At 58.0% G+C, this 23,377-nt stretch overlaps 2 protein-coding genes across 2 annotated transcripts in view; one reads left to right on the plus strand and one right to left on the minus strand.

Moving 5' to 3' along the window:
- The window catches only part of NECAB2 (N-terminal EF-hand calcium binding protein 2), a 93,701-nt gene extending 74,997 nt beyond the window's left edge, over nt 1-18,704 (plus strand). Inside the window, exons 6-13 of the mRNA XM_054170015.1 lie at nt 12,116-12,252; nt 15,867-15,985; nt 16,143-16,222; nt 17,008-17,064; nt 17,162-17,274; nt 17,830-17,907; nt 18,263-18,354; nt 18,505-18,704. Of these exons, the coding sequence (XP_054025990.1) occupies nt 12,116-12,252; nt 15,867-15,985; nt 16,143-16,222; nt 17,008-17,064; nt 17,162-17,274; nt 17,830-17,907; nt 18,263-18,354; nt 18,505-18,533 (705 nt within the window). The 3' untranslated portion in view covers nt 18,534-18,704. The remainder of the gene's footprint in view (nt 1-12,115; nt 12,253-15,866; nt 15,986-16,142; nt 16,223-17,007; nt 17,065-17,161; nt 17,275-17,829; nt 17,908-18,262; nt 18,355-18,504) is intronic.
- Nucleotides 18,705-19,392: 688 nt separating this feature from the next.
- On the minus strand, nt 19,393-22,900 carry SLC38A8 (solute carrier family 38 member 8). Its single transcript, XM_054170167.1, has 10 exons — nt 22,724-22,900; nt 22,043-22,241; nt 21,685-21,838; nt 21,444-21,548; nt 21,073-21,130; nt 20,720-20,834; nt 20,433-20,580; nt 20,155-20,351; nt 19,927-19,984; nt 19,393-19,489 (listed from the first exon to the last, which is right to left on the minus strand). The coding sequence occupies exons 1-10, from the start codon at nt 22,898-22,900 to the stop codon at nt 19,393-19,395; spliced, it is 1,308 nt and encodes a 435-aa protein (XP_054026142.1).
- Between the last annotated feature and the right edge of the window lie 477 nt (nt 22,901-23,377).

Consider the following 23,377-nt stretch of genomic DNA (forward strand, 5'->3'; position numbering starts at 1 on the left):
GATCAGATGGTGCTGGGGGAGAGGTTGGACTCGATGATCTCAAAGGTCTTTTCCAACCTGGTTAATTCCATTCCATCCCATTCCATGGTCTGTGAGTTGGATTGTTCCTGCTACAACCCACCCCTCTTGCCTCTGCCTTATGACACATTGTCAACAATGAACAGGAGGTGCCAGGCTCCTGGGGCTCAGATGGAGCTCCTGCAGCAGACCTCCTCTCCTCACTGCTCACACTGGCATGCCTGTGGGTCTTGCCCAGCTTTCAGCCACCAGCAGCAAGCTGCAAAGGAGTACTTGTTGGAGCAGCTCAGTTACAGCCCTGGAGAAAGCACCAACTGCCACCAGTCTTGGATGCTAAAAATGATGGATGGTTTTACAGCAGAGTCCAGAACAGCAATACAGAAAGCTCACATTTGCATTCCTACCTGCCAAAATTAAGCCTTGCCAAAGATGAGACTGCTCTTTTTTCTGAATGATGACACCTCAAGATAAAACAGTAGAAATAATCCTCAAAAATAATCCTTTCCTCCCACCCTCCAGCTAATCCTTTAGCTCATCCTCCCATTTGGCTTGAGCAGGTTTGCTCCTGCTCTGGTGATACCAAGCTGTTCTGAGGCTCCTGGAGCAATGCTTTGCTGTGGTTGGAGGCTGGCCCCATGCCAGGGTGTAACAGCAGCACGGTGGCAGCATCTCTGGGTAGTGCCCACCCCAGGCAAGGTGAGCTGCTCAGGGCTTCCCATTGACATCATGGTCTGGTCGTAGCCTTGCTCACACCGAGCTGTGGGGGTTACACAGACATCAGCTGAGGTGTCCTGGTCTGGACTAGAGGCCCCTGGAGAGCCACTGCTGCACAGCACATCTGCTGCCACATCTTTCCCACACACCAGGCTCTCTTTGCAGAAGCATGCCTTGGGCTTCCTTGCTACCTAGCAGGGAAGCAGCTTCTCCTCTGGGACTTTGTGCTTGGCTGAACCCTGGGGGATCCTGCACACCTTCTCATCATCTTCCCCCTTGGAAGTGTGTGGCCAGTCTGCCTTGGCTGGGGGGCTCAGAGCATCATGCATCCTCATCTTTGCAGCACAGAGATCTACCTTGACAGGGTGGGAATTGGTTTAGGGCTTGTTAGCAGCTTTTTAACCTCTTCTTTGAGCAAGAAAAGGGGTATGGTTTTTTTGGACCCCTCACTATGGGAAGGACATTGAAGTACTGGAATGTGTCTAGAGAAGGGCAATGAAGCTGGTGAAGGGTCTGGAGAATGGGGCTGGTGAGGAGTGGCTGAGGGAACTGGAGTTGTTCAGTCTGGCAGTGGAGGCTGAGGGGAGATCTTCTCACTCTCTGCAACTCCCTTAAAGGAGGTGGGAGTGAGGTGGGTGTCAGTCTCTGCTCCCAAGTCACAAGCACCAGTTCAAGAGAAAATGGCTTCAAAGTTGCATCAGGGGAGACTTAGCTTGAGCATGAGGAGCAATTTCTTCCCCAAAAGGGCTGCCAGGCCCTGGGACAGGCTGCCCAGGGCAGTGGTGGAATCCCCATCCCTGGAGAGACTGGAAAGCCGTGTGGATGTGGTGCTGAGGGACTCGGTTTAGCGGTGACCTGGCAGCGCTGGGTTAACGCTGGGACTTGACGATCCTAAAGGCCTCTTCCAACCAAAACAATCCTGTGATTCTGCTCCGTGGAAGCCCCAGCTTTGAAGCACAGTTCAGGCTGCATTCTCGGTGAATGGTTTTGGCTGAGCGCAGGAAGGAGTGGCGCTGGGGCGGTGAATGGGCGAGGGCTGAGTCATCCTCCCCATGTATTTTGAATGACACCGTTCTGAGCAATTCCAGCATCGCTTTCTGTTGAAAGCATCTCTGCAACGCTTCCCTGACATTCATTTAAGAAAATACCAAGCTGCAAATTAAAGTACAAAGTGCTCCTCCACTTGTGCTAGAAGAGAGTTCCCCCCAGCCTTCCTGCTCAGCCTCTGGACCACAAAGCTGATTGCCATCCGGAGCTATTTCCTCCCGATCCAGCCGGGCTGCCAGACTGCTGGGGAGCACAGCGGGGCTGGCAGGGAGATGAATCTTAAGAAGGTCTCTCTTGGAGCTTATTTTTAGACAAAGATGTTTATTCACTGCTCTTCTGCTTCTCTGTTGCTGCAAAATTCGTGTTCCTCCTCTTGCTCTCAGAAGGAAGAACATCTCTTAGAGGTCCTGCTTATGCTGCCCTGGCTCCAGCTCTCATGGACCTCTTGTAGGAGGATGTAGTTTTCTTCCTCCTTCCTCCTGCTGTAAGGCCAATGCTACTGGGATTGGATAAACTGCACGGTGAAGGGAGTAAATTCCACCAGCCATCAGTGCTGTGGTCTTGCCAAACAGCCTGAGAGGAGCTTTGAAGAACCACCAAAAGGAGAAGCAGGGCCCAAGTCAACACACAACCAGCTGGCACAACCAGGCTGAGCCTTCAGCAGCTTGACCATCCCACGTCGTTGCATCTGTAAGGTCTTTTAAGTAGGTCCTGTTTGGCAAACAAAATCTGTAGTTTCCTTGGCTGAAGGGAAATAAAACACATATTAATTTACTATCTTGTGGATTCTAAAGGCAGCTAATTAGGAACTTGTTTGAAGAAAAGGCTGATTGTAGCCCGAGTGTTCAGAAGTGAGAGACCACACTTTGTTTCCAAGTCTGAGGGAGAGGGCAGGATGTGAAAGTGCCCTCAGGGCTGTCCTGCATGGGCCAGCATGGGCATGGGCCCTTCACACCCACAGGGCTGACATGAGAAATGATGAGATTCCATTGCAGCCAGGAGAGGCTCTCCAGATGAGAACAGGAGAACGGAGCGGTTGTGTGACGAGTTGCGTGGGGAGGGTCTGTGGCAGGAGACCTTCAGGACCAGACAAGGCAAACACTGAGAAGGGTCCAATACTGAGATGAAAGGAAGGGTTTACAGCAAAAGACTTCTAAAACCCAAGTGAGGCCACCATAATACTTTTTTTTTGCCTGAACAGGTGTCTCATTTGCTTTTTGGTGTCCTTTAGGGAAGGCTGAGGGTCTTTCATATGTTAATGCTTTCATTTATCAACTCTTGATGTGTCTGTTCTCTTCAGGTTTCTTCTACTGATTATGTGCCAGGCAATCAGTTTTGGGGCTCTGCTTTTGAAGCAAGTTAAGAGTCGAGGGGAGGGGAAGGAGGGATAGGCAGGCCTGAGTGTTATTCTAATGGTAAGAGAATATCTTTTGGAAGAAAACAGGCAATTGTGAGTAATGAGCTGGAATCAGCCACTCAGATGTTACAGTGCAACACATGCCTGGTTTATAAAGCAGTGAGTGGGTGGAAGATATCATAGCATGGCTTCAGTTGGAGGGAACCTTAAAGATCATCTAGCTCCAGCTGCCCTGCCATGGGCAGGGATACCTTCTACTAGACCAGCCTGGTCTTAAACACTTCCAGGGATAAGACATCCACAACTTGTTCCAGTGCCTCACTACCCTCATAGTAAAGAGCTTCCTCCTAATGTCTAATCTATCATAGAATCAATAAGGTTGGAAAAGACCTCAAAGACCATCAAGATCATCAAGTCCAACCTGTCACCCAGCACCTCATGACTACTAAACCATGGCTGCAACAGCCACGTCCAATCCCTTGTTGAGCACCCCCCAGGGATGGTGACCCCACCACCTCCCTGGGCAGCACATCCCAGTGGCCAATTACTCTCTCTGTGGAGAACTTCCTCCTCACCTCCAGCCTAAACTTTCCCTGGCCAGTTTGAGACTGTGTAGATCTAAATCGACTCTGCTCTAGTTTAAAACCATTGTCCTTATGAAAGGTCCCTCTCCATAGCCTCTCTCTGTCCTCTCAGGACGAGGTTTGACAGGGATGTTTCATGGCATGGCAGTGAGGTTTGTCCCTCCCCATAGCCTCTCTCTGTCCTCTCAGGATGAGGTTTGACAGGGATGTTTCATGGCATGGCAGTGAGGTTTGTCCCTCTCCATAGCCTCTCTCTGTCCTCTCAGGACGAGGTTTGACAGGGATGTTTCATGGCATGGCAGTGAGGTTTGTCCCTCTCCACAGCCTCTCTCTGTCCTCTCAGGATGAGGTTTGACAGGGATGTTTCATGGCATGGCAGTGAGGTTTGTCCCTCTCCACAGCCTCTCTCTGTCCTCTCAGGATGAGGTTTGACAGGGATGTTTCATGGCATGGCAGTGAGGTTTGTCCCTCTCCACAGCCTCTCTCTGTCCTCTCAGGATGAGGTTTGACAGGGATGTTTCATGGCATGGCAGTGAGGTTTGTCCCTCTCCATAGCCTCTCTCTGTCCTCTCAGGACGAGGTTTGACAGGGATGTTTCATGGCATGGCAGTGAGGTTTGTCCCTCTCCATAGCCTCTCTCTGTCCTCTCAGGATGAGGTTTGACAGGGATGTTTCATGGCATGGCAGTGAGGTTTGTCCCTCTCCACAGCCTCTCTCTGTCCTCTCAGGATGAGGTTTGACAGGGATGTTTCATGGCATGGCAGTGAGGTTTGTCCCTCTCCATAGCCTCTCTCTGTCCTCTCAGGATGAGGTTTGACAGGGATGTTTCATGGCATGGCAGTGAGTTTGTTATTGGGGGTGTGTGCGTGTTCTTAACTGGAGGAAAGGTGTGGGTGCCAGAGAATTGTCTTTGGTTTCTGTTTGAAAAGCCTGCTCAGTTTGGCTGCTGTGTGGGCATGCTTTGGCCAGGGTTGGAGTTAATAAATACTGGAGAAGCTCCCAGTGTCCCCAGGCTTGGTAAATGTCAGCCAATTTGGCCAGTCTCGCTGGAATGCAGTGCTGGGAAGCCTGGCTGGTCCGGCTGCAGTGCTGCAAGGTGTGGGGCTGTCACGGAGCAGGGGTCTCTGAGTCTGTGGGTGGCACAGAATCATTCATATTTTACATCCTGTAGGCTTAACAAGCTAAATAGTGACCTTTCAAAATGCCAGCAAAGAAGCTTTGAGATGCTCAGCAGCATCAAGAAGCTCCTTTTCCAGTCCCTTGATACCCACAGGAACATGGCCATGATCGTCCAGGGTTGGACACCAGTTTACCATGCTCACTGAGGGCTGCTCAGCACTGGTATGGGCAAGTCCAAGCTCTCAACAGCTCCAAAATCACATCAATAATCTGTGGCAGAATTTGGGCAGATTTGGGGCAGGGGCATATGGAAATGGGATGCTGGAAGAGCTGAGGCAGAGCTTTGGGCAGCCTGTGCCTTGAGGTGTGCACCCCCTGTGCTTGGGAAAGGGCATCACAGGCACACAAAAGGTCTGTGATGTGAGGAAAGGAGTGGGATTTGGGGCTTGGACCTCAGCCCTGGGCAATATTTCCCCAGTTATCCGTGGCTAAAGCACGTTGTCCTTTTCCCACTTCTCCCTTCTCCTATTCCTCAGGCTCTGGCTCATGCCCTGGTTTGTTTAAGCTTTCTGAGGCTCTCCTGAGAGCTGCCTCACTGCAGATGCACACAGCCACCCATTTGCAGTAGCAGGCATCAAGGCCAGGATGCTGGAGATGACATTTTTCACCCTCCTCTGCCTCTGTGGTGACCACCTTCCTCAACAAAGGCTTGCCAGCAAAACACCCTGCAGCAGGGCAGTGTCTGTGATGCCAGAGTCATTCTAGCCTTGGACTAATGGGCTAGCTGGATGTAAAAGCCCTGAAAAAAAGGACCTGGGGGTGCTGGTGGATGAGAAACTCAACTTGAGCCAGCAGTGTGCACTTGCAGCCCAGAAAGCCAACCAGAGCCTGGGCTGCAGCAAGAGAAGCAGAGCCAGCAGGTCGAGGGAGGTGATTTTCCTCCTCTACTCTGCTCTGGTGAGACCCCACCTGGAGCACTGTGTCCAGTTCTGGAGCCTCTATTACAGGAAGGATCTGGAGGTGATAGAAGGTGTCCAGAGAAGGGCCACGAGGAGGAGCAGAGGGCTGGAGCTGCTCTGCTATGAGGACAGACTGAGGGAGCTGGGGCTCTTCAGTCTGGGGAAGGGAAGGATCCAAGGAGACCTAATTGTGGCCTTCCAGGATCTGAAGGGGGCTGCAAGAAAGCTGGGGAGGGACTTTTGAGGGTGTCAGGGAGGGATAGGACTGGGGGGGATGGAGCAAAACCAGAAGTGGGGAGATTCAGATTGGATGTGAGGAAGAAGTTGTTGCCCAGGAGGGTGGTGAGAGCCTGGCACAGGTTGCCCAGGGAGGTGGTGGAAGCCTCCTGCCTGGAGGTGTTTGCAGCCAGGCTGGAGGTGGCTGTGAGCAACCTGCTGTGGTGTGAGGTGTCCCTGCCCATGGCAGGGGCTGGAGCTGGCTGAGCCTTGAGGTCCCTTCCAACCCTAACGATTCTATGATTCTAAAAGAGAAGGCTTGGAGATGTGCCCCTCCAAGAGCTTCTGGCACAAAGCAGCTTCACTGAGCAGCAATTATTGTATTATCTCCATAAATATTTCAACTTCTCAAGCAAAGCAAGGAGGAAATAACTCTTCAGGGTGGAATTAATAAGACCAAACCTCATTAAATCTCCCTAGGACAGACTGACAAATGTTGTAATAAGATGATGGGAAGTATTCCTTTGGAGCTGATCTTCTTAATGACTTGTTTTTGTACCATTAAATAAGGAATTGCCAGAGGAGATCAGGAGGGGCTGCTGAAAAGCCTCTGAGAGCAAATGTTTCATTCCTGGCTCCTGAGAGCCAGCTGGGCTGGCAAATGGCCAGAGTTAGCTAAGCAAGGGTTAAAACCCCACTGTTGTTTGTATTTCAGATACACTGGACTCACTGGCCTGCCAAAAAGCATCAAAGCTTCATGGACAGCCCAATGTTCCTCTGCATGGGCTGGTGTAGCTTCACACCCAATACCCATCCATCCATCCATCCATCCAACAAATCTCCAGGTCAGGAGTTAAACCTGGTTTAAATGAGTGTGGGAACCACCTGTATGTGGCTTTTTCCCCTAAAGCTGAGCCAAGATTCTAGGTGTAGGTGGGTAATGAAATCCCAGCATTTAGCTACAGAGTCTTGGAAGGCAGCAGGGAAGTGCAGGTAAATAAGTGCAGCACATTATCCCCTTTATGTGAGGCATGGATTGGAATGGCAAAGCAGGAGAGTGCTCTTTGCACCTCTGGAGCAGAGAAGGAGCGTGGGATAAACAGCGTGGCGTGGGTGTAGAATCAGTTGATGGACTGGGAGCGTCTGGGGGGGATGTGGCACGTGGCTTGGATGACTATCAGAGAAGAGGACAATGCAGGGGTGCTGCAGACCTCACTGGGGAGGGACCACAATGAGAAGCTGCTGTGTGCAGCAGTGCTTGGAGCAGCAGTGTGGGGTATCAGGGCATGGGGACACAAGCGCAGCCCTCCCCTCTGGCCAGCCCCACGCCTGCATTGAGCTCCTACACTCAGCAGGGCAAATCACATCCCAGACAACCTGCACTCAATTAGAAGAATAACCCAATCAGCCCCTTGAAGGACCCCCACACCCCCCCCAGCTCCATGTTCATCGGTGACAGGTCCCAGAGGAGACCACGAGGGCCCATGGAATAGCCCCCCCCACCCCGAGGCAGCAATCAGATCCCTAGTGGTAGCAATCAGAGCTGGGCTGGCTGTGAAAGTTAATCAAAACCTAGCTGTAATTGGAACAGAGCCTGTCTGAGCTCCTGATTAATACATTGCTGCCTTTGTTACGGGCAGGCTGCTGGCTGCAGGCAGGGCTGTGAGCAGGGGGGGCTGCCATGGAGGGAAGGAACTGCCAAGGAACTTGTTCCAATCCCAAATGCAACGACATGACTTTGCCAAGGAGATTTATGGGTTTAATACACCCTCCTCAGCCAGGGTGGGGAGAGGATTACATGGTAACATAACTGCCTGGGTGAAGGGGTGGGGTTAGACTAGACTAGACTAGACTAGAATTAACCAGGGTGGAAGAGACCTTTGAGATCATCCAGTCCAACCTCTCACCCAGCACCATCTGATCAACTCAACCATGGCACCAAGCACCCATCCAGGCTCTTCCTGAACACCTCCAGGGATGGGGACTCCACCACCTCCCTGGGCAGCACATCCCCATGGCCAATCTCTCTTGCTGGCAAGAACTTATTCCTAACCTCCAGCCTGAGCCTCCCCTGGCACAGCTTGAGACTGTGTCCTCTTGTTCTGGTGCTGGTTGCCTACCTGGGAGAAGAGACCAGCCCAGTATGGGGCTCCTCCCTGGCAGAGGAAGATGAAGGGTGAGGTGGTGCAACAATGAACATACTGTCTGCAAAGACTTGTTCAGGTGTGACATGTCTGTGTGTATAGCATAGACTCGTAGAACCTTAGAGGTTGGAAGGGACCTCCAGAGAGCATCCAGTCCAACCCCCCTGCCAGGGCAGGGTCACCCAGGGCAGTCTGCACAGGGATGCATCCAGGTGGGGTTTAAAAGCCTCCAGAGGAAGAGACTCCACAACCCCTCTGGGCAGCCTGCTCCAGGGCTCTGTCACTCTCACATGTTGAGGTGAGACCTTCTGTGTTCCAGTTTGTACCCATTGTCCCTTGTGCACCACAAGGCCTCCTCCACTTGACACCCACCCCCCAGATATCTGTAGACATTGATCAGATCCCCTTTGAGCCTTCTCTTCCCCAGGCTAAACAGCCCCAGGGCTCTCAGTCTCTCTTCACAGGGGAGATGCTCAAGTCCTGTAAGCACCCTTGTGGCTCTCTGTTGGACTCTCTCCAGCAGGTCCCTGTCTCTCTTGAACTGGGGAGCCCAAAGCTGGACACAGTACTCCAGATGTGGTCTCACTAGGGCAGAGTAGAGGGGGAGAAGAACCTCCCTGGAGCTGTGTGATATGGTGCTTGGAAAGGACACACACATGTATCTTGGGGATATTGCATGTTCTGGGATCACAGACTCCTGAGTCTCTCTCTGTGACTCACTTGGAACATGCAATGTATTGCTGTATTTTGCTAGGGAGAACAGAGATCTCCCAGCTGTCCAGGAGTATTCGTGGCTGCATTCAAATTACTTCTCTTTTCCCTCAATCCAAAAGCCCAGCAAATGTTTTCCCATCGCTCCACCGGCTCTGCTGTTTATTTGTCCTGCAGTGGTGCCTGTGCCTTCCACAGAGGGGAGCTGGTGCCGTGCTCCACCAGCTGCCACATCCATCGTCCCAGGCTGCCTCTTTATTGCTCTCCCTGCCTGCACAGGGTGAGGGGAAACCAGCAGGACTTGTCAGGAATGTCCATGCTCAGCATGACCCTGGGCTCCTGGTCAAAAAGCCCAGCAGCCCTTGCTCTGTATCAGGCAAGACAGTGCAGCCAGCCCCAGAAGTCTCATGGTGTGGCACCTGCTGCTCTGCTCCCTGGTAGACTAAGATGCAATCCCCAGCAGAACCACAGAATCCTTTAGGCTGGAAAAGACCTTTAAGATCATCAAGTCCAACTGTTAACCCAGCACTGCCAGGTCACCCCCAAACCACATCCCTCAGCACACATCTACACAGCTTTGAAATCCCTCCAGGGATGGGGACTCATCCACTGCCCTGGGCAGCCTCTTCCCAGGGCCTTTGGAGAAAGCATTTTTCCTGATGTCCAAGAGAGGGACGGAGACAGGAGAGAAGGAGGGAGGGGGACAACCTGCAGTGCCCCTCCAGTGAGGCAGCCTGGCTGGGGACACTGCCGCAGCACCCTCGCTGTCCCGTGCTCGGCCGCCTGGGGGCGCAGCGCCACGCCGGGCTGGGGGCACTGCAGATCTCACTGCTGACAACCTGCTGGTGACCAGGGTTTGCCAAATCGCCTGACCTTGTCTGCAAACGTCCCCAGGCCATGGAGGAGGAGGGCACTTGGGGATGATCACTCCGTGTTAAGGGTTGTGTTTGTAAGGCTTTGGTGATCCCTAGCTAGGCAGATTCCCCCTCCCTCTCCTACCTGGTCTTCTGATGCACCTCCCCATACCCTGCCCTGGTGCTCGCTGCTCTCCTTCTGCCTTGGCTATGGAATAGTGGTCTGCTGGTGGAGCACACTGGGGAGCACTGGGACTATGGAAGGGAGCATGGTCCTGCCTGGAGGAAGGCTCAGGAGGTGGCAGGGTCCCATGTGTGCTGCTGATTGCACACACTCCCCCCCGCCCCCAACCCCAATCCCAGTGAAGGTCCTCATGTAGGTCTGCTGCAGCTGGTGGAGTGCCCTGAGCTGGTCCTACCTCTGTTTCCTGGGACAAGCTGTGCTGGTGAAAGGGCAAAGCAATGCTTCGAGCCCTGCCCTCTCTGTCTCCAATGGTGCCAGGGAGAGGTGTGTCAGGAGGTCATGAATCCAGCACGCTGCATGGCAGTCTGCTCCAGCAGCAGCAGGCAGTGAGGCTCACCGCGCCACGGGTGTCCCTCGCAAGCGCCCTGGCTGGGGTGGGGAGGAGGGCGAGTGTTTTGTATCAGGGAGAAACCATTAACCCCTGCCCTACCTGGATGCTCAAGAAGCCTTCAGGAAGCTCATTCTCCTCTGCCAAATCAGGGGTGAGAAATCAGCTCTGCCACCAGTTTCCCCAGAAGTGTTTTTCTTCAGCTCGTTCTTCTTTTATGATTTAAAACAGGAGACAAAGGCTCTCCGGGTTCCTGCAGAGCTGCTCCAGTTGCCATGGAAATAACCCTTCTTAATAGCTTCACCATCAACCAGGAGCCATTTGCTTTGGGGACCTGCAGTACTCATGTTGTGCCTCTGCATACCCAGGAACCTGGTGATGCTGTGACCGCTCTGGTCTCAGCCCTGAGTTCGGGCATTGCTGGTGGCATGCAGGCAGCTGGGAGTGGCTGTTCTCCTGCCACAGCGCTGAGAATCCTGAGTCCCACAGGAGCCTCATGGCAGGAGGTGCTGGCACACAGGGCCAGGCTGCCTGGCAGGGGTTTGCCTGGGCCACATCCTGTCCCAGCAGGCACTGGTGGGTTGGAATGAAAAGGGATAGGAGTGATTTGGGGCTTAGAGGAGATGGTTTTATCACTGCACCTTTTTTGAGCTCTGATGCTGAGTAGTTGGCTTCAGACAAACCTGGTGTGGTCAGTGGCCTGGCTGGGCTGGGCTTGGGCTTGTGGAGGTGGGGTCAGACCAACTGGGTTGGTGTTAGACTGATTGGAGTGGCATTGGGCCAATATTGAACTGGCTGTGCCAGTGCTGGACTGGTTGTGCTGGCAGTGTTCTGGTGGTGCTGGCAGTGTTCTGGTTGTACTAGTGTCTGTGTGGTTGTGCCAGTGCCCCACTTTTGCCAGTGGCTGCCAGGAGTTGGAGGAGCAGGACCATGCCCTGGGCAGGGCACAGCAGGACTGTGCTGGGGAAGGGCCCTGGGGTTCTTCAGGTAGATCAGTTGTGCTGGTAAAACCTTTTATTGTTTTCCACCTTTGGGTTGCCTCAGGAGCTTCTGTCACTGGGAGAACTTGTCCTCCTCCACCAAAGCTTCCTGGGAGCAGCCTGTCTTCTGCTGAAGACATTTCTTCTCTATAGGCTGTCTGCATCCTTCCTCTGGGCCCAAATGGACAGAGCTTTCCTTTCCTTCCTCTTCAGAGAAACCCCCTAAAGCTGAAACCCTGAGGCTCTCATCTCGCAGGGGGGGATAGGAGGGAGGGACGGCCAGAGCCTTCTGCTGCTGGCTTGAAGGCATCCTCAGCTTGCAGCTCCCTGCTGAGAGTCATGTTGATTGTCCCAAACTGCTTTTGCTTGAGCACTGGCTCGGCCATACTCTTGTGGATGAAGGCACTGGATAACATGCTGAAGCTCTCTGGGCAGGGGGCTGCAAAGCACAGGAGGGGACACTTTTCAGACCTGCACCTGCTGGCTGTCTCCCTGCCAGGCAAGAGCAAAGCCATTTAAGCCCAGGGTAAAGAGCTCAGCTGAGGGCTTTGGGTAAGCTCCTTGCCCTGCTGTAAGTAGAGCAGTGCTAGTGTGACCTCCCTCCCAGCACAGCCTCTGCAAGTCTGGCCCAGAGCTGATGGATGCTGGAGGGCTGTGTGCTGGGTGACCCACAGATGCTGGAGGAGTTACTTGCTTCCCATGGGGTGGGAGGGCATGTGTTCCTTCCTCCTATGGCCCTCCTGTTGCACACAGAGGGGACCAGCTTGCAAGTGGCATGTTGGATGGATGCTGCCCTGGCTGGGTGCAGGCTCTCACCCTGCTCACTGTCTGCCTTGGCAGGTGTATGAGAGTGGCAGCAACGTGGACCAGTTTGTGACGCGCTTCCTGCTGAAGGAGACTGCAAACCAGACCCAGTCACTGCTGAGCTCTGTGGAGAGTGCTGTGGATGCCATTGATGAGCAAACCAACCCTGCCAGGTCTGCCACACCTGATTCCCTCTCTGCTGCCTGGGGGGTGGAGGGGGAGGATGCTTACCTGCGATGAACTAAAACGCAGCGGAGCAAGCGGCTGCTTTTTCTTTGCCTCCCTTCCCAGCTTCCTGACAGCTTAGGAGCTTTCCTCTACCTCCCTGTCTTGCCCTGTCCCCTACTCCCTCACAGACCTAAAGGTCCCTCTTGACTCTTTCTCCAAGTGATGCAAACAAGGGCAGCACACTGAAGCCAGGCTGGGTGGCAGTGTGAGCTCAGGGCTCACACCTCACAAAGCTGCTGGCCCCATCCATGGGCACCAGCAGCAGGGTGGCTGTGTCTGGGGTGTGCTGGTGACAGCCCATGTTGTGTGGCTTCCAGTGCTGGGGATGCTGCCCTGCCCTTCCTGCTGGGGCACCCACGAGGCAAAGTCATCCACAGAGGCAAAAGCTGCTTCCTCCTTTGGCCCCATGTGAGTGGACTCACCGTCCCCGCAGCCGAGCAGGTGCTACTGAGCTTGGAGAAGACAGTTTCGAGATTTCTTGAGTGCTACCAGGGCTGAAACTTCAGCACAGCCCTCTTGGTGTCACAGTGTCACTCTCTTCCCCAGAGCACCACCAGCAGCAGCTGTGGCCAGGACAGGTTGCCACGGAAACCGTTCATTAGATGCTCATGAAGCGATGCTCTCTCTCGTGCCATCCCTACAAATCAGGAAGCCTTGGGAGGCTCAGGAGGATGCCTCGGCTTCCCCGAGCTGTGGGTAGGCAGAGGGGACCAGGCACAGGGACCACAGAGAGTGAAGACCCCAGCTCCCTGCTGGGACAGCCCAAGGACCACAGTGCAGCCAGACCTTGGTGGTTTGGGTTTGAACAGCAGCAGCAGTTGCATCCAGGCCAGGTGACAGTGGGTTGGGCCTGCCAGGAGCTGTGGCTGGCTGGGACACAGGGAGCCCCTGGGCAGCTCTGGTGACATCTCATCAGCTTTCCTAGGAGGAATGCTCTGCATTCCATTACTCTACACCCCTGCCTTCTTCCCATCTTAGGAGGAAACCACTGGCCTGTGGCAAACCTTGTAGAAAACACCTGGGGGAAAAAATAAGAGGGTGAAAGAAGCCCAAGAGCAGACGGAGCAGTTAGAGCCCGTGAAAGACTTTGCAGGCTTTCATTTGCAGCCATGTGGGCCCAGTCCCTAATGAGGAGCACTGTAGCTGGGTTCTCAGGGTGCTAATAACAACAACAACAGCAAAAAAAAAAATCAACCCCCAGCAGAAAAAAAAACCAAAAAGATTTGGTGCCTCTGTTTGAAGACAAAGAGGTGAGCTGAAAAGCACCAGAATAAAGGGCTGTAAACCCAAGTGGGAGAGCAAAGCACCCGAGCCCGAGACACCTCATTAAGCTGTGATTAAAAAGAAATCTCTGTGTGCTCTTGCCTAATTTCCTGCCTATTGCCAGGGGATTATTCAGCCCTGGCAGTGGGATTGTTGCACAGCCTGCAGCAGCCAGGGGTTTCCTGCCATCTTCCATCGCTGTGCTTCTTGCCTTATCTTGGAGATGTTCTCCAGGACCAGCTCTTCCTGTCACATTCCCGTGTGCACAGGCAAGCCCACGCTGGCTGCTCTGGGGGGAGAGCAGCAGCCTGGACACAGGATCATAGACTAGAATCAAAGAATTGTTTCATTTGGAAAAGAAGCCTGAGATCATCAAGCCTAACCATCAGCTTCAGAGCACCGTGGCCATTAAACCGTGTCCTCAAGCGCCACGTCCACACCATTCCGGAACACCTCCAGCAATGGTGAGTCCACCACCCCCTGGGCAGCCTGTGCCAAAGCCTGGCCACTCTTGCAGCAAAGACATCTGTGCTGATTTCCAGCCTAAATCTCCCCTGGCACAATTTCAGGCCATTTCACCTCATTCTATTGCTTGATACTAGGGAGAGGAGACTGACCTTCACCTCAGGTAGTCACAACTACAATGAGGCAATGAGGTCTCCTCTCAGCCTCCACTTCTCCAGGCTGAACAGTCCCAGTGCCCTCAGCTGCTCCTCACCAGAACCTCTTCTCTAGACCCTTCACCAGGCATTGCTCCTTCTGCACCAAAGAAGTCAGCTGAAATCACCTGGAGTAGCTGGGAAGGGTAGAGAGGTAAAGGGCAACAAGCCCTGTGAGGAGAGGCTGAGGGAGCTGGGGTTGCTTAGCCTGCAGAAGAGGAGGCTCAGGGGAGACCTTCTTGCTCTCTGCAACTCCCTGCAGGGAGGTTGTAGCCAGGTGGGGGTTGCTCCCTTCTCCCAGGCAACCAGAACAAGAGGACACAGCCTCAACCTGTGCCAGGGGAGGTTCAGGCTGGATGTTAGGAAGAAGTTCTTCCCAGCAAGAGAGATTGGCCATGGGGATGTGCTGCCCAGGGAGGTGGTGGAGTCCCCATCCCTGGAGGTGTTTAGGAAGAGCCTGGATGGGTGCTTGGTGCCATGGTTGAGTTGATCAGATGGTGCTGGGTGATAGGGTGGACTGGATGATCTGAAAGGTCTTTTCCAACCTGGTTAATTCTAGTCTAGTCTAGTCTAGTCTAGTCTAGTCTAAGAGCTGAAGGGTAAAGAGGGAGCTGAGTGCCTGGGGAGGGACAGGAGAGCAGGGCTGATGCTGGCTGGTGTCATGCCCATCAGCTCCCCAGTGCTCAGCATGGTGCCCTCATCCAGGAGCTGTGTGGCTGGCCAGAGCTGCCAAGGGGAGCCAGGGCTTTTGGATAACCTTTGTCAGCACACAGGCATAACAGAGCTGCTCTCACTGGAAGGAAATGCTGGAAGCCCTTTGGGCAGCTCAGCCTCTCCCTCTGCAGCTCAGGCTTCCCACCAGTGGAGGAGGAAGGAAAGAGAGGTTCATCCTTCCCACAGCTCATTCCCATCTCACTGCACATGGATGGCAGCTGCAAACCCTTGTCTCTGTCTTCCAAACGAGTGAGGGCCTGGAGCTGGATGGTCACTGATGCCTCATGTGCATGCATGCTCCAAAGGGTGCTGCAGGCCAGATGGACTTCCTAGCCCCAGAGGAAGAAGCCAAGGTGGAAAAGATGCTGCAGTGGATGTGTCTCCATTCTTCAGGAGAACCACAGCCTGTTGGTGGCATAAATGGGCAGGCTGCCAGGCGGGCAGGCAGGCCTTCCCTGCTTCTGGGCAGCAGTTTGGGCATGGGCAGCTCATGTGCTGTCCAAGTGATGGCAACTTCTCCCATGCTAGTCTCCAAAGCCATCTGACTGCAAAACCAGCCCTGCTGAGGTGCAGCCACTCAGCTGGGCACACCTCTCAGTGCCCAAATGCCCAATGCTAGCTGTGCCTGGCTGGGGGAGAAAAGATCTCCATGGGCTGCAGCAGATGCCAGGGGGGCTGCAGCAGATGCCAGGGGGGCTGCTGGGGTGTTTCAGAAGCAGGAAAGAAAAGTGACATCTGGAGCAGCCCAGTGATGGTGCTCTCATCTTGCCCCATTCCCCATGCCAGCTTCCCCTCTCCAAGGGGTCTGGTGCTGGTGGCAGAGCTGCCAAAGGGATGCTCTGGTGTCAGCTCCCTGGCTCTGGCTCAAGCTGGGCTGGCCATGCCCAGCCCTCCCTGATGGCCTCTGTGCTCCCTGGTTGCAGGCACTACCCCAGCAAGGCTGGCCATGGGCAGGTGGATCCCTGGTATGACAGCCCCATGCCCAGCTACCCTCCCACCAGCTGGGTGGTCCCCAAGGAGCATGGGAAGAGCTTCCAGACTGGTAAGTGATGGCGTTTCCCTGGCTGTGCTGGCTGCCTGGGCTGGCTCAGGGAGCTTGGGGGAGGGGGCTGCAGAAGCCATGCCCAAGCTCCCCGTGGGGCAGCAGGGCTCTTGGCGCTTCCCGCGGCGCCTCTCATGCCATCGCGTCCTCCACACAGGCTCCCCTGACGCCAAGGCGGAGGGGCTGGAGGGGCAGATCAACAGGCTGGCTGAGCTGATTGGCAGGCTGGAGGACAAGGTAAGGGTCAGCATTTCCACACATGGGGCTGTCCCTTTGCTGTCCCTGCACCACCACCACCTCCCTGCCCTGGCTGGGAGGCAGGTGATCAGAGGTGGCCATGCCCATCCCTGGTCGGTGGTGTGAGCAGGCTGTGGGTGGGAGCTGGGCTGCTGCCGGTGTTGGAGCATCTAGAGAGCTGGCAGCAGCTGCTGGGTGGGGAACAGCTGTGAGGGGGTTTAAACAAGGAGCAGCAGAAGGAGGAAGGCAGCATCCCTTGCAGAGGCAATCTCACTCCATCCAGGGACTGATGGAGAAGATGTTGCAGTGCAGGCCATGTTCCTGGGAACCTCCTGGGCTGCACCTTCGGAGCAGAGCGATCAGGGGCAAGGCAGTGATTCGCTTGCAGGCAGAGGGGTGCTGGGGAGCCCGAGGGCAGGACGGTGTCAGTCATGATTGACAGAGGAAACGGGGCCGGGCCTGAGGCTGGGAAGGCACAATGGGCACCGAGAGGGGCTGGGTACCCCTGCTCCTGCCGTCCCAGGGACAACAGGGGGACTGTGGAAAGGTGACAGCTCTCAGGGGCTGGTGCAAGGACACGGTGTGGGGGCTGCTGGCTGCTCTGGGAGCTCGGGCAGCTTTTGCAGGGGCTCCTGACACGAACCTGCAAAGAGCTCTCCCAGCCGTCCCGTGCAGAGAAGGGACACAACCCCTTGTGCCAAGCCCTGGGCACAGTAGCTCACAGGCCTGGGAGGGACACACCTGCTCAGCCCCCTGCCCCACCAGCGCTGTGCTGCCTTTTCCAGACTCTCTGGTTCGACCTGCACCAGCGGCTGTCCGACAGCGAGAGCGCAGCTTGCACGGTGAGCTCGCCCTGCAGCCTGGGCGCCAGCTTCGGGGGGGAGGGCTCGGCACCCTGCTTTTGTGTCTCACATGCTGCTGTGTTGGGGGGGCCGGCAGTACCTGCTCCTGGTGCGGGATGAGATGACCGTGTCACACAAGCATCTGAGCGAGTTCTGCAGCTCCCTGAAGCAGTACCTGAAGAGCGTGGCCGGGGAGCGGGACTGCTTCCAGTGGGTACCACCAGCAGGGGGCTGGGGCCACAGGGCAGGGGGTGCTCAGCTGGGGCCACAGGGTGGGGGGGGGGGTCAGCTGGGGTCACAGGGCAGGGGGTGCTCAGCTGGGGTCACAGGGCAGGGGGTGCTAAGCTGGGGCCACAGGGCAGGGGGTGCTCAGCTGGGGTCACAGGGCAGGGGGTGCTCAGCTGGGGCCACAGGGCAGGGGGGGTTCAGCTGGGGCCACAGGGCAGGGGGTGCTAAGCTGGGGCCACAGGGCAGGAGGGGTTCAGCTGGGGTCACAGGGCAGGGGGTGCTCAGCTGGGGTCACAGGGCAGGGGGTGCTAAGCTGCCCTTGCAGCAAGACGTACCCCACCAAGTGAAGGTGTGAGGCAAACCAGCCAGGATTTGGGGTACAAAACCTCTTTGGCATGGGCTGGGGAGTGCAGGGAGGGCTGGGAGGGAGTCCCACCCCACCTGGGCTGCTGGGGTTTGGGTCACCCCTTGGTGGGGTGATGAGGCAGGAGGCATACCCCATGGTTTGAGGCTCACTGCTCTCCCTGCTCCTGCCAGTGTCACCGGGGTGAAGCTGCCTGATGGGGTCACCTTCATCATCTATGAGTTCTGGGAGACTGAGGAGGACTGGAAGAGGTAGGGGAGGGGGTGCACAAAAGCTCTTCGCTTGGTTGGGGTGCTCAGGCATGGAGGGATGCTGGAACTGCTGAGCCCCAGGCTCTGTCTGATGGCAGAGGCAAGGATCTGTCTGTCCTGGGGCTGTCACTGTAAAGGGGACAGGGGGGCCTGGGAAGGCTCTGTGCATCCCTCACCTGAAGATGCCTTTGGACATGGAGGATGGGAGGTCTCACTGTCCTGAATCATGGCAGGGGGCTTTGCCCGAGGGAGGGGTGAGAAGGCTCCCAGCCCCTGCCAGAGCCCAGGGAGTTGCAGGGGGCTGGGAGGGTGATTTAGGTGGCTGCTGTCACTCACTCTCTCCTGCTGGGCACAGGCACCTGCAGAGTGCCATCTACAAGGGCTTCCAGCACGTCAAGGTGGACACATTGAGCCAGCCTGAGGCCATCTCTAGCGTGGCTGTGCCAGGTAGGAAAGTGGCAGCCCCACAGGGTGGGGGACGTGGACCCTCGGGTGGCCAGCACTGCTCCCACTGCTGGTGAGCAGGGGCCATGGACTGGGGACCAGCGTGGGAGGGACAGGGTGGATCAGTGACCCTCTGGTGCCATTCCCCTGCAGCTGCCTGGTGCACCCTGAGCCGAGAGTGACCACCCTGGGGGCGGGGGGTCCGCCAGCGCCTGTCCCTGCTGCAGGGTGGCTGTGACCTCCCCCCTGCATGGCTGGGCGGTGGGAGGTGTTGGTGTGATCTGTCTGCAGTGAAGGAAACCCCTGTGTGTGTCCCCAGCACCCCATGGGTCCCCCTCTCCCAGCTACCCTGTCACCTGTGGGATGGTCTCTGGTTGGGGGGGCGTGGGGTCTGCCAGGGAGAGGTTGGCAGGGTTTGGGGTGAGGGGTGGCATCCCCCAGGCATGGGCAGGCGGGGATGGAGGGGAGCCAGGGTGGAGGCAGGCAGGTGATGGGGAGGGAGCTGATGATAAGGGATGGGAGGGGGAGGCTGGAGTACCCTCTGCGGGGTGCAATCTGGGGGTCCCTGCTAGTCCCCCAGGGCAGCCTGGACAGGGGCCTGGGAGGGGGCAGTGAGGCTGCATCCAGTGTGCATCCCTGCTGGGACAGGAGCCTGTGTCCCCGGGAGGGGGCTCAGGCTGGTGGCAGAGGGGTATCCCTGCTCCCAGTCTTGTGGGGTGGGGGTGGTCCCCGGGGGCGTCCTCGGTGTGCGTGGGGTGGCAGTGGATGCCTTGCAGGCGTGAGGGTGACGGCTCCCCCTCCCAGTTCCTGGCGTCTGTAGGTCTGTCTGTGTGTCTGTCCGGCCCGTCCTGCCCCCAGCCCGCCCTGCCGGGGCCGCTCAGGCTGCGCGGCCCATACCCTGTCCTGTCTTTATTTGCCACTCTGCAACAGCCACAGTGATGTCAAATAAAACCACCGTGGGCTCCAGCGGCGTGGCAGCGTCCGGGGGGCTGGCCAGGGTGGGGGGCACGGTGGGGAGCGTGGTGGAGGTGCCACGGCCCCTCAGCGCAGCAGCCCCAGCACGGCCAGGGCAGCACTCTGCCCGCAGACGAAGGCACCGACGAGCACCGAGAGCACTCCCCAGGCGACGAGAGCAGCCCTGCGGGGACACCAGAGGGGCCGCAGGGGCAGAGCTGGCCTCACCAACATGCCACCCCCGGGCAACTCCCTGGCGTCCGGGCACATCCCCTGTGTCTGGGCATAGCCCCGCTGCCTGGTCACATCCCTGATAACCGAGCACACCTCTGGTGCCCAGGCAGATCCCCATCACCTGGGCACAGCCCTGACACCCAGGTGCATCCCTCCATACCCAGGTGCATCCCTCCATACCCAGGTGCATCCCTCCATGCCCACTCTTCAGCCCCACAGCAGACTCCATGTCCCACAGCAAGTGCCCCCTGCTTCCAGGGACTACACGTGCTTTGAATCCCCCTCCTCGCAGGCCTCCCACCTGGGCCAGTGTGACCCCCAGGTACCCTACCCAGGCCATGGGTCATGAGGTGCTGCACCCTGCCCCTGCCCGCCGCAGACACTCACCTTTTGCGTGGCCCCAGGGTGCAGGTCCCGGTCATGCACACCAGGCACAGCCCTGCCGCCAAGGCAGAGGTTCAGCACCACGATCATCCAGCACCCAGCCCCCCCCAGCACAGGCCTGCACCCTCAGAAGGGGAGCAGGAGAGGCCACCCACCACCACAGCCCCTTCCTGCAGCGATGCCCCTGGCAGCGGCAGTCCCTTCCTCCCTCCCGCCGCGCACGCTTGCCTGGGAAGATGAAGATGAAGGCGGCGCTGATGCCCCCGATGAGCTCGATGACCTTGCCGATGTCCGGGACGAAGAGGGCGATGATGAGGGTGGTGCCCATCCAGGCCACCGTCAGGGCCACCCTGCTCCACCGCTCCCCCGCCGCGGGCGCCGTCCTGGCTCTGCGCTTGGGGGGTGCCCAGGCGTCCCGCACCACCGACCTGAGGCAGGTTTGGGGGGGCTGATGGGACAGGGGCTACGGGGGGAGGGGGTGAGCCCTGCCTCGCTGCCAAGCCCCTCACCTGCCCAGCAGCACCACGATGGGGTAGATGGTGACAACGGAGACGCCAAAGAGCAGGCGGGCGACGATGACAGCCGGGTCGTTCCCCGGGTAGGACATCAGCACGTCAGAGGCCACGGCCTTGCCGAAGGTCAGGTAGCCGTAGAGCCCTGCCAGCAGAGCGTGGAGGTGGGATGCTCCCACCCCATCCTCCCCGCAAGAGGGACCTCGAGGAGGATGGACCAGCCCCGGGGACAGGAGACCCCCCCAGGGCAAGGAGAGGACGAAGGGCTCCGGTGCTGGGGTTACCGGTGAGGGAGTAGATGAGCAGGCAGATGAGCATGGAGAGCACCGAGACGGCGACCCAGTGGGAGAAGCTCTGGTTGTGCATGCTGCTGTAGATGGCCACACAGGCCTCGTGGCACTGCAAGGCATGGCGGGAGGAGGGGTGGTGCAGGGACAGCCCCCACCCCCCATGCCTTGGCTCCCACCCATGGGTGCCCTGTCCCATTCTCCCCCGTTCCCAGGGGCTTGTGTCCCTCCCCACAGGTACCTCTGGTGACGCTGATGGGTCCCCCTGCCTGCAAACCCCCCTGCAAGGGATGTTGGCTCCATGACCCTGTTACCAGGGGGCCAGGGCCAGGGGGGCCAGGGTGACCTACCTGGAAGCCAAAGCAGATGGTGGGGATGACACTGAAGATGGAGGCCCAGGAGGAGACGCTGTGGCATGGGTGGGAAGAAGCAAAGGGCATGAGGCTGCCAGAAGCAGAAGGGACCGTGGCATAAACTATGAAGCCTGGGCACCACTGTGGGAATCTCTCACCCTGGGAATCTCTCACCCTGCGATTCTGGGAGAAGGGAGGATTGCTGTGGTGTAAGCTGGGGCTGGGGGTGCCACCCACCCATCAATGTGCCAGCTCTGTCCCCAGCTCAGCCCCCACCCCTGCACTTCCTCCGGCCCTGCCCCATGCCACTGATGATGCCATGGGGGATGGGGTGGGAGGGACACAGGGCTGACCCCCACCCCCACTACCTGGAGGTCTGGGAAGGCTCAGAGGAGCCCAAGGTCTTGTCCTGCAGGTAGTACTTCAGGATGATAACCACTGTGAGGTAGCAGGCGGCCAGCGTGCCCAGGATGCTGCCAGGGCATGAGAGAACGTCAGCACACCGACCCCCGGCAGCTGGAGGTCCCAAAGGCACCCGGGAGGAGCTGGTGTGGTTCATTTACAGGGTGCCCAGGGACAGGCCACCACGGGGGGCAGCCCAGGTAGTACCTGGAGTACTTCTGGAAGCCAATCTCCCTGGGGACAGAGAGCGGGAAGATGACAAGGACGCAGAGAGCCGAGAGGGTGAAGCGCTGGTCCACGTACCAGGGGGGAGCCGAGGGAGTCTCACTCAGCGTCCCGTTGGGGTACAGGGAGTCACACACTGTGAGGGGGAACAGGGTGGGTCAGCTGCATCCCCAAAGTTGGCCCACCGGGGGCTGGAAGCATCAGACCAGCAAGCCCTGTGTCCTCGGGGACACAAGAAAACCCCGGGGCAGTCCCCAGCCCACATGGGAACCCTTCCCCTTATTGGCAGGATGCGCTAGCCCTGAGCAAGCCCCGAATGAGATGAGGGGAAACAACTCACACTTCTCCAGCTGGTCACCCACCACCCTCAGGAGGGCCACGGAGATCATGAAGAGGTTGAGGAGGAAGCAAACCTCGCAGAGCTTCCCCACCGCCGCCCCGCACACTGCCCGGACGACCCCCTGGTAGGTGGGCTGGGTGCTGAGCGCCGCAGCGTAGCCCAGCACCGCCAGCCCGCTCACCAGGAAGACCAGCGAGCCCTGTGGGGACAGGACCCAGCAGAAGCACCACGCTGACCCTCCAACACCCCCTGGACCCAGGGACACCCAGCGGGGCATGGCCAGGGCAGGCTGCTGGCTGGGTCACCTTGTGGCACGGGTAACACTATGAACAGGGACGAGCGAAAGGATGGAGAAGCAGCCCTGTGTGGCACTTCGGGGTTCGTTTGGGGTCTGAGAGCATGAAGGGGACCAGTCACCAGTTTCACGTTAGGCTGAGCTGGGAGTGTGGCTCTCGATGCCTACAGGGTCCCAGGAGCGGTACTGGCTCTGGCAGCCCTGCTCTGCCTTTCAGCCTGGGTGGGCCCGAAGAGGAGGATTCCCCCCAGACCCTCAAACCCCAGAGCAGGTGCACCCCTCCGTCCCTTCATCCCTTTCCCCAAGCCAGAAGTGTTCCCCTCGCCCTTTGGGGATGCCGCTGCCCGCAGCCCCTCGCCCCCGTCCCGCCGCGGTGCTCCCCTTACCAGCTCCACCAGGAGGGCGGGGACGGCCCCGCCGGCCCTGCCGAAGGCCCAGGGGAAGCTCAGCAGCCCCGCGCCCAGCGCTGATTTCAGCATGATGAAAACGGCGCCGGCGGAGGAGAGCCCAGCGCTGCGCCCCGCCGCCGCCGGCAGCAGGGGCCGGCGCTCGCCCCGCTCCATCCCGCCGCCTCCCTGGCAGCGCTCTGCGCCGGGGCGGGCAGGGGGAGCGCAGCCCCTCCGCCGCCCCCTCCCTTCCCTCCGCCGGGGCGGGCAGGGGGAGCGCAGCCCCTCCGCCGCCCCCTCCCTTCCCTCCGCCGGAGCGGGCAGGGGGTGCGCAGCCCCTCCGCCGCCCCCTCCCTTCCCTCCGCCGGGGCGGGCAGGGGGCGCGCAGCCCCTCCTCCCCCCGTGCCCTCCACCAGGCCCCGCGGGGGCGGGCGCAGATGAGGCCGGGGCCGCTCGGCCCCCGCGGGAACGGGGACAGAGCCGGCTGTGGATAGTTTCTCCCCCACCCAAGCACTCCAGCTCCCACTCCGGCTCGAGTGGTGTGGGGCACGGGGCGGGACCGCGGGTTGTGCAGCCTCGTGGTTTGGCACCAGCCCTCCTGCTCTGTGCGGGCAGCCCCGAGGTTCACAGCGCTCGGCCAGACCCTAGGAAAAC

The sequence above is a fragment of the Dryobates pubescens genome, chromosome 19 (assembly GCF_014839835.1).
Source record: "Dryobates pubescens isolate bDryPub1 chromosome 19, bDryPub1.pri, whole genome shotgun sequence".
NCBI classification, from domain to species: domain Eukaryota; kingdom Metazoa; phylum Chordata; class Aves; order Piciformes; family Picidae; genus Dryobates; species Dryobates pubescens.

Bases quoted from the DNA above. Each gene is read 5' to 3' on its own strand.
- SLC38A8 (XM_054170167.1), bottom strand. From the start codon at position 22,900: ATGGAGCGGGGCGAGCGCCGGCCCCTGCTGCCGGCGGCGGCGGGGCGC. The intron at 20,581-20,719 runs GTAACCCCAGCA...CTCTGCTGGCAG, and splicing joins GCTCATCTACTCCCTCACCG to GGCTCTACGGCTACCTGACC. The intron at 19,985-20,154 runs CAGGCAAGCGTG...CCTCTGCCTTGG, and splicing joins CGCCTTCATCTTCATCTTCC to CGGCAGGGCTGTGCCTGGTG.